Source organism: Polyodon spathula, chromosome 27 (genome assembly GCF_017654505.1).
Source record: "Polyodon spathula isolate WHYD16114869_AA chromosome 27, ASM1765450v1, whole genome shotgun sequence".
In the NCBI taxonomy this organism is placed as follows: Eukaryota; Metazoa; Chordata; class Actinopteri; order Acipenseriformes; family Polyodontidae; genus Polyodon; species Polyodon spathula.
Genome location: NC_054560.1, coordinates 5573689 through 5583307, shown reverse-complemented (window position 1 = coordinate 5583307; position 9619 = coordinate 5573689). Strand labels below are relative to the sequence as shown.

General features: G+C 41.4%; 1 protein-coding gene across 4 annotated transcripts; it reads left to right on the top strand.

Annotated features, from left to right (window-relative positions):
* The first annotated feature begins 249 nt into the window (after positions 1 to 249).
* On the top strand, positions 250 to 8925 carry fzr1a (fizzy/cell division cycle 20 related 1a). Of its 4 annotated transcripts, none has more exons than XM_041231018.1 (14): positions 250 to 368; positions 2240 to 2357; positions 2791 to 2916; positions 3176 to 3239; positions 3481 to 3611; positions 3851 to 3933; positions 4326 to 4509; positions 4623 to 4688; positions 4863 to 4965; positions 5056 to 5240; positions 5496 to 5729; positions 6234 to 6338; positions 6536 to 6628; positions 6894 to 8925. In XM_041231018.1, exons 2-14 carry the CDS (start codon positions 2289 to 2291, stop codon positions 6933 to 6935), a joined length of 1485 nt encoding a protein of 494 aa, XP_041086952.1. In that variant the 5' UTR covers positions 250 to 368; positions 2240 to 2288; the 3' UTR covers positions 6936 to 8925. The 4 variants fall into 4 exon arrangements, with proteins under 4 accessions (XP_041086952.1, XP_041086953.1, XP_041086951.1 ...); XM_041231019.1 differs by lacking the exon at positions 250 to 368 and adding an exon at positions 691 to 1113 and having other exon boundaries at positions 3484 to 3611; XM_041231017.1 differs by lacking the exon at positions 250 to 368 and adding an exon at positions 692 to 981.
* The last annotated feature ends 694 nt before the right edge of the window (positions 8926 to 9619 follow it).

Sequence of the window (9619 nt, the reverse complement as noted above, 5' to 3'; positions counted from 1 at the left end):
TCTCACTGTGGAGAATGGCAGTAAAGCATTCCCAGGGCAGGCTGGTTGAGCACAGAGCATGGCTCAATACAGTAGATGCTGAGAGTTTTTTTTTTTTTTTTTTTTTTTTTTTAATGAAAGCTTTTACTATGGAAACGAGCATGGTGCTCAACAAGAACGCACTTCAGAACGGGCAGCGGAGTCGCTTTTGACAGCCTCACTGCTCACTCCCTACTCTTGCTGCTGCTGGAAATAATCGCGTAACAGGGAGCAGACCTCCTCCTCTCTGGGACATTGTTTATATCACTCCTTCGTTTCATCAGCATGTACAACATCATGAACATTGCAATCGAGTCCAGAGACGCAGGAATCATTATGCCCGGCTTGAGGTCTGAGCGAAGTCATGGCAGAAGGGATCCCTCTAGCGATCGTACTCGTTTACTGCTTTCCAAATGCTTTTATTTTTTATTTTTATTTTTTTTAAGATGCAGAATTTGGTCTTGGGAGCGCTTTATATATATTTAGCTTGCATTGTACACATTTTGTGGGTGCTGCTAACGCACGGAGACGATTTTAATTTCAAAACTAACAAAAATTAGCTCAGATTATAAACTCGGTAACGCCCACCTCGGTTTCCGTGACAACGTCCCTTTTTTATTCTTGTATTGATTCGAAAAGTTTGACGTCACTTCTGTCTCCCAGAGTCCTGCGCGGGGGGGGGGGGAAGGTATTATAAATCTTCTCTCGCTGTCAGCCATATTGGGAGAGATTGAGAAGTCAAATTTGTGATTTGTTTAAAAAAACAAAACAAAACAAACCAAAAAAAAACAAACCACAAACGCGAATGCAGCAGCGGTCCGGAAGGCATGCTTATCTATTTGTTTATTTAACTGTGTCGAGCACCAGCGAGTGTGAAAGAAATCAGACCTCTCCCCACTCACTCTGCGGCGGGTAACAATATACCATTGCATAGGGGCATTGCGTTTATTTATTTTTTAACTGGTACGTATTTATTTCAAAGTGAATTACACACACTTATATTTTCAAAGTGTGCCCTGGGGGTGACGAGTCGTCTTTAAAGGAGAAACTGTTTAAAATTGAGAGCTTTCAACTTGTTTCGACGTTGCGGTAAATGTGAGTATGTTTGTGATGTTTGTTGTGGGCTGTGCATCCTAAGAAGAGATGTAGTTTAGACTAGAGATTAATCAGGACGAGTATTTGCAGACCACAACAGTCCTGACGATTGCTGACAGCTGGCTCCTTCCTGAGGGGTTAGCAGGGCTGCTACTGCTGTAGCTTTTGTGTAGGAAGCTGCTTATTTCAAGACGTGAAGGACAGCAACACTATACTGCTAACAGCTTTTGTGTTGCATGATATTAAGTGCGAAAAACCACTAACATTGCCATGCATTTGGAATTTTTGTAGTTGGTAAAATATAGATGGAGTACTGCTTTAGTCTGTATGGCGAGAAATAACCCGTTTATTTAGAAAAGCAAAATTGGTTAACAAATAAAACACAGTTTTAACCAGCTGGATAAAAACGGTCAAAAGCTGTGCTAGTGTAAAATGTATTATTGGGGTGTGAGATGTGGTATTTAGAGATCTCTTCTACCAAGTCTGAAAAATTTCAGAGCTGCTTTGAACTTTAAATACGCTGGCATACATTAGGGTAAGTGCTAGATTGTGATGGTCTATTTGCAAAGAAAACCAAGGCAGCAGCAGTGATGCTTCAGGTTAGATAGGTATCCAGGCTATGTTATCCCAACTACACGAAGGCTGACCGAAGGGAGAATCCTGAACAATGTGAATAGAGTTTTGGTTTAAGTCGATTGCGTTTAATTTATTTATTTACATTGTTACAAAATGGTACAATCAAGAAAAATGGGTGAAGAAAGAAGGTAAGTGTATCAGGCTAGGGTAGGGAGATGCAAATGAGTTTCTTGTATGAAAGCAGAGGTAGCTCAGGGTCAGACAAGCAGGGTCATAACAGGAGCTCAGGGGCCAGGAGTATCAGTAGGATGGGCATTTGAGTTGCACTTGCCTTCTGGGAACAATACTAATATAGTAGAATTCCTCTCGGGTGTGAGATTTCAGTGTTCCTTCAGACATAATCAGATTTGCTATGGTTTTGCATTATTATTTTTACAGTTGAATATAGAATGAGAAATGTACAGTAAACATTGATGTGTAAAAATACACTTGAAAAATGCACTGTTCTGTTTGGGGGATGTTAACTTTTTTATGATCTGTTATATTTCAGGTAACCTCTTGTTGCTGGGACAAAAGCATTCTTCCTCTTCTCTCCCAGGATGGACCAGGACTATGAGCGACGTCTCCTTCTGCAGATTAACATTCACAATGAGAACGCCAGCCCCTCTGTAAGTGTGCTGGGGTTTATTATGTAATATGCATTAATACACTCTCAATATGAGTCTGCAAGACATTGTTCTGTAGAGAGATGTGACTTTCTTAATGACTGTTGCCTTCAGGGAAGCCTGTTCCTCCTTGTAGTTATGACACTGTTCCTCTGGAAACATCCATAACTTGTCTTGAATACAAAAGCCCCAGCAAAAATGAATAGGTAAAAAGTGCATTGAGTGTGCAAGGAGATAAGTTGTCAAGGATTCTTTATTGGTAATGTAGGATGCTTGGTCCGATTTCTCCCAAGTACACTAGATGCGTCCTGTAGTGTATAAGTGTTTTGCTAAGTTCTGGATTTAAATCTTAAAGTTTCGTTATGTCTGGCTTCTGTTTTCCAAGTGCATCAGTCATTTAGTTCTGTGTCACTGCTTTGTTTCCACGTGCTTTTAGACTCCAGAAGTCAGACGGACCCTGACCCCCACAAACTCGCCCATGTCCTCCCCCAGTAAACACGGAGACAGATTCATCCCATCCAGGGCAGGGGCGAACTGGAGCATCAACTTCCACAGAATAAATGTGAGTGGCAATCGAGCGAGAAAAAACAAACAGCGTGGAGAGCCTGACCCACATTCCCACGTGCCGTAGGAAACTAGCACAGGAACCCTATTGTTTACTTTGCTGGAGTAAAGCAATAGGGTCTTTTCAAATAGCTGCAGGGTGATGTGAAAGTTCAGTGCGGTTGGGTCGTTTAAAACAACTCTGCGTTTTAGTTTTTTGGTTTAGTTAGCCTGTGCTAAGCGTAGCCCTTCTGACAGTATCTGGGTTTTGTGTTTAGGAAAACGAGAAGTCCCCCAGTCAAAACAGAAAAACAAAGGATGCAACAGCTGATAACAGCAAAGGTAATTATCATTCATTCCGACTGACACCTTGGGCTGTTAAATGCTCTTTCAGGTGGAAAGCTGAGGGAACACAAAGCCACTTTTTCAGAAACCGTCTTGAAACCTGGTCCCGGGAGACCTAGTTTGAGGCAACTTCGCTGTATGAAATCCCAAGTCTGCACTGCTGTGCCAAGCACTGAGCTGAAACCAAGTTCCAAGCCACAACGTGAAAATTGCCAATATATTGGGTTTTTTCCCTCAGCGGATGGTCTTGCCTATTCTGCCTTGTTAAAGAACGAGTTGCTGGGGGCTGGAATTGAGAAGGTGCAAGACCCCCAGACAGAAGACAGGAGGTTACAGCCCTCCACCCCAGAGAAGAGAAGCCTTTTCAGTGTAAGTATTTCGAGCTTCGTTTAACCGGGCTTCTCGTTTGCAACAGAAACGCTGCAGGCACAGCAAGATGCTAAAAGATTGTGGTGATTCTTAAACCTGTTTGAAGCGCTCATGTAACATCTGTATTGCATCTCTTCATTCTTATGGGACCATGATGACCTGATGCAGGCTGTAGTTCCCAACCTGAATTAGTTCTGCTGGAAATTAACATCCTGTGTTTTTTCATTTGTGTTGTCCAGTACTCCCTCAGTGCCAAGCGCGCCAGTCCGGATGATGGAAATGACGTGTCACCCTATTCATTATCCCCTGTTAGCAGTAAGAGGTAAGATGTGCAGGGAGTAACCCTGCCTGGGAGTGAACTCCTTGTAGGTAGTTCAACCTCAGTGCGTTACTAAACTGTGGCACCCAGTCAGTTGAAACACCTACCTGTATGGCCAAAGCACTCCCCACCCATGTTTTATTTGAATGTCATGGGGGTTTACAGGATTTGTGTGTTTAGTATTGTCAGGTTAACTGAATTTCAACCTAACAAGGCTCCTCTTTTGAATCGTAAACGTCATCACATCCAACATTTGGGTTGATATAGAAGGGGGTGACATGTAAAGTCTGCCTCGTTTGATTGCAAAAATTCAATAAAGTGGCACAGAATAGTTGTATGTTATTAAGTATACACAGACTGTATTGCTTACTTATTTTAAATGTATGTTTTAACAGTCAGAAACTGTTAAGGTCCCCGCGAAAGCCAACGCGGAAGATTTCTAAGATCCCGTTTAAAGTGCTTGATGCCCCAGAGCTCCAGGACGACTTCTATCTAAACCTGGTGGACTGGTCATCTCTCAATGTGCTCAGTGTGGGGCTGGGCACCTGCGTCTACCTGTGGAGTGCTTGCACCAGCCAGGTGAGAACTTCCTGGAATTTGAATCCCTAACTAGTGGCTGGTTTTGATTGGTTCGTGAAGTCACTTGGTGTAAATGTCAATGTCTTTAACGTGAGACCGGTGGTGTTTTTCAGGTGACCCGTCTTTGTGACCTGTCAGTGGAAGGAGATTCAGTTACGTCTGTTGGCTGGTCGGAAAGAGTAAGTGGAATACTTAACAGCGTAGAGATAGATAGTCTTTTTGAAAGCAAATTGCATGTAATTCCATTTGTTTCCTTGATCTAGAATGGCATTTATTTGAAGGTAATGTAATTGCCTAATCGTAATGGTCAGAGAACGCTAAGCTGACTAACGGTGGGTGTTTGTTTCTTACAGGGGAATCTGGTTGCTGTTGGAACCCACAAGGGCTTTGTACAGATCTGGGACGCAGCAGCTGGGAAGAAGACCTCAACGTTGGAAGGGCACACTGCTCGAGTGGGTGAGTTCACCTGGAATCTGTCCGGTGAATCAGTCGCCCTAGACGTATTGGCGGTCAGCTTCATTTCCTCTCTCTCTCTCCTCTCCCCAGGTGCTCTGGCCTGGAACGCGGACCAGCTCTCCTCTGGCAGTCGGGACCGCATGATTCTGCAGCGGGATATCCGTACGCCTCCACTGCAGTCAGAGCGTCGGCTGCAGGGACACAGGCAGGAGGTGTGCGGCTTGAAGTGGAGCACCGACCACCAGCTGCTTGCCTCTGGAGGCAATGACAACAAGGTGGGGCTCTTCTGCTTGCTTTTATAAACCTCGAGTGTTCAATTTCAAACTCTCTCCAATGGTCTGTCTGCAATCCCATCATGTCACCTTACAGAAAGGATGCAGCAGGGGGAACAGTAATAACTAAAGATCAAATATATTGGTTATTACTTTAAGATCCTGTGATCTTTTGGAGTGTTTTTTTTATGTAATTGGTCTGCTTTTAGAGAGCTGATGTTGAATGCTGACTGTCAGCTGTCTGTTTCCATTGTCCAGTTGCTAGTGTGGAACCACTCCAGTACGATCCCTGTGCAGCAGTACACAGAGCACCTGGCTGCAGTGAAGGCTATCGCGTGGTCCCCACACCAGCACGGGCTCCTGGCCTCTGGCGGGGGCACCGCTGATCGCTGCATCCGCTTCTGGAACACCCTGACTGGGCAGCCCCTGCAGTGCATAGACACGGGCTCCCAGGTCTGCAACCTAGCCTGGTCCAAACACGCCAACGAACTGGTGCGTACACAGCCTCCCTTGGAGACCATCCTCCCAACAGGCATAGGCGCTTGCGTAAATGATTCCCAATAGAAGTACCAGCTCTGGGCAAAAGTTTAGCATCACCTAGAATTTTAGGATTAATCCTCAAAAGCCTACAGAAAGCCAGAATAGTAGTACAGTATTTCATGTTAGATTTTGAAATGTCACATGGTTTTTAAATTCGTAATTTTTTTTTTCATTAAGTCTATGGAGGAAAATTACTAAATGTTAACGTAACATCCAACAGGTTTCATTCGACTTTATGAAGCTAAATTAGTTAATTCTATAGGGCGATGCAACTCTTTTGGCCAGAGCTGTAGTCTTTAGAGGCATTGATTTTGCTATTCCCAGGCTCTCCTATATTACAGTAATTAACGTGTGGAGACACACACTTTTTTGTTTAGTTTATTGCTCGATCGGGTGGTTATTACCTTTTTACCCTGACCTGTTTTCTTTCCTTATCCTGTCTGTTTCCTTATGCAGGTGAGCACACATGGCTATTCTCAAAACCAGATCCTGGTGTGGAAATACCCTTCGTTAACACAGGCTGCCAAGCTCACCGGGCACTCGTACAGAGTCCTGTACCTGGTAAGAGCTGCTTCTGTGCACATTGCGGATTTGTTTCTCCCCTCTGGTTCTTATATTGGGGATCTTTGTATAGAATTTGGGGTTTTGGATCCTAAAGTTATTGTAACATGTAATGCATAATATCTGCCTTGATGTTTTTTTTTTTTTTTTTTCTTGCCAGTATTTAAGCTGTAACTTTCACCTTTCTTGTTTCCCAGGCAATGTCTCCAGATGGAGAAGCAATAGTAACAGGAGCAGGGGATGAAACGCTGAGGTTCTGGAACGTATTTAGCAAAACACGCTCAACAAAGGTATGGAAATATCACAAGAGGTCACTGAGCCAATGCTGTCCATGGTTATTGGTTGAGTTCTTTTCATGAAGTCTGTTATCACATGTGTGGTTTGAGAATTCCGGAGTGAGTACAGGGAGTTTTGAATGGGGTGTCTGAGATGGTCGATGAGAATGAAACGCATCAAATTTGACAGAATCAGGGGGCTGCATTTTCAGTGGACTGGAATTGCTGTTTTAAATAAACTTGCAAAGTCTTAACTTTTTTTTTTTTTTTGTATTGGCAGGAATCTGTATCTGTTTTAAACCTCTTCACCAGAATACGATAAAACTGGAAAGAACAATGCAAAAGATTTTACTGGGAATACAACAGGGGGGAAAAACCCACATGCATGACCCACGCTCTCTGTATTTCTTATTTCCTTTTGCAAGGAGAAAAAAAAAAAAAAAAAGAAAGCCAGTCAAGGACTTCGTTTCATGTGCGTTTTGTTTGTTTCAGGATTGGGGTTTAAGTCAGGTTTGGGATGAAAATTAAATAAGTCATGATTATAGGGTTATAATGTGCAAAGTGTACAAAAAAAGTATTCTCTTAAAATCAAGAAGAAAATGTTTGTTAATTATATTGCTGGCTATTCTCAAAATCAAAGTACAACATGGAGAGCTGATCCAATGACCAGTTTTTGGGGGTTTTTTTTAAACAAAAAAGGGGTTTTAAGTTCAAACTATAAACCTGATGTTTCTTAGTACTTTTTTTTTGTTTAGCATTCCCAGTTTTGAAGCCTGTGATGAGTTATTTTCAATGGTGGATTCCATTAACAGAAAAGCACTTTTAATAGAAAGATGGGGACGCTACTGTTTGGCCATCAGCGTCTTGATAATGTAGTGAATGCACCTTCCGTCACTCGCTCTGCTGTAAGTCTTTGTCTTGTCTCTTGTCCAGGACAGTTTTGAGTTGGTCTTTGTAAATATAGTTGATCTTTGGTGAATTTAAGAAGGCACAGATGTCAGGTGTCAGATATGCAAGTAAGTATTCAGAACTGAAGACCTGGCTAAGGTCCAATTTGAGTTTTATTTTGTGGTTTATTTTTTGGTAAACTGTCAAGTGCAAGGCTGTCTCCCAGATTTCACACTTTCTTTGAAATCGCATTTGTACACACAAGCACTGGTCTAACAACCTATACAGCACTCAAAACAAAGCCACCTCAAAAAACTGTTTTGGTTCCAAGAATCCTTATTTTGTGGTCCAGTTGTTTTTTAGATTTTGTGTTTTATAAACTTGCTTAAACTTTTACACATTTCACTGTTTCTACACTTTTTTTATAGATTTTGAAATCACTGCTGCTGTTCTGATGTTTGTATTCACACATCATAGGTTATGGTTCCCAAACTATCTTGCAGTACTGGAGCCTGTTGCTTTCTCAGTGTTACATTTCCATTCCAGTTTACGTCCTTTTAAATGCTGGTAGCTGCTGCTTTTTTTTTTTAAAGTTGGACTGCAGCAGGTTTCAGTGCTACTAGTGGTGCTGTGAGGTAACATCAGCAGCGAGAACATTGCTGCAGTCAGCAAATATCAAAACGGTTGCATTGTATTCAAAAACAAAAAAAGTAATCGAAACAGAAGTTGTAAGAATTAAAGCTTGTTCTAAATGCATTTTTTTTTTAAAATACTGTGGGGTGTTTTTTGGTGTGTATCGCACCTATATAGACTGCCGTCTAGTATTCATTAAAAGTGATTTGAAATCTGCAATGCCAATTTTCAATAATACATGCAAATGTTCAAGTCAAGATTTGTTCTGAAATGCAGACTTTGTGTGTGGACCTATTTGAATACATGTTTTGTGGTCATGAGACCCTGCAGAAATAGTGCTGATTTCAAAACATCTCACTTTTAACACCTATTGCATGATTCAAGTTCTTAAAATCTTATAATATCTTATGTGTGTTGGTGTTGTTTTATTCTATTTTACATGTGGCATCTGACTCCTGGAGTGAGTGCTGTATTTATTGGTGTAGTTGAAATCTTTCAACAGAGTAACTGAGTGTGATACAATTTTGTTTTTTTGGTAGAAAAAAAAAATATTCAAACCTGCCAGTGATGAGGTGCAAGTCTGCGGTGTGCACTTCTTTCATTTCATTTCATCCACATTAACCAAAACTGCCAACTTGTACAGCTTAAAGAATGCTTAAAACTGAATATTCAAGGAGTTTATAACAATCTAGATTGTGACCTGGTAGACTACGTGTGCTGTGTAAAAGTTGTAAATAAGTATAGTAAGAAATTGTAAAACAGTATAAAGACATTAAAACTGTTATACCATCTTATTTTGTGTCTTGTGTTTTTATATCCGTCACACAACTCCATGGAGTGAGCGTCTACAAAGGCAGATTGTGCCCTAGGTATTGTGCTTTTGTTTTTTTTTTGCCTGTTTCGTAGCTGTTAAACAGATCTAATCTTAGATTCTATTATAACATTTACCTTTCAGCAAAGCCCAGCATATTTGTTTTCCACTAAAGAATCTAGGTGATGCAGGGACTTTTATATAAGGTGTGGCAACATGTCCTGCATATTTTAAAAAAGGTTATTGGCTTTCTCATCTGTGTGTGTTGCTCTGTTAAGTGTAATCGGAACTTTCAAAAGCAAGGAATACCAGATCTGTCAGTTTGTCAAGTAGCCCACAAGATGATGCACAAGAGCAGATCGGCTGTCAATTTATGGGCCAAGCAATCAGCAGTTTGAAGTGTAGGGAGAGACGACTAAATTTAACCACTAGAGGGTGTACAACACGAATGCAGGATAAAATGTTTTTAACCAAGCAGTTGCAATTGACTCTCAATTAAGTTGTTTTTATAATTCTAGTCTTTTACCTTGTAAATTGTAAAGTAAACTCTTCTATTAGTAACCACTGTGTTGGTCCCTTTTAAATTCTGCATCGGGACTCTTCTCCTTAGTCCCCTGGGTGGTTGTAATCGTACTGTGTGTCTCACTGAAAGCTTCGAGCATCCAATTGCATTT

Coding starts and splice junctions, on each gene's coding strand:
- fzr1a (XM_041231018.1), top strand. CDS start 2,289: ATGGACCAGGACTATGAGCGACGTCTCCTTCTGCAGATTAACATTCAC. Junction 3,240..3,480: donor AACAGCTGATAACAGCAAAG/GTAATTATCATT, acceptor TTTTTCCCTCAG/CGGATGGTCTTGCCTATTCT. Junction 4,510..4,622: donor GGAGTGCTTGCACCAGCCAG/GTGAGAACTTCC, acceptor GGTGTTTTTCAG/GTGACCCGTCTTTGTGACCT.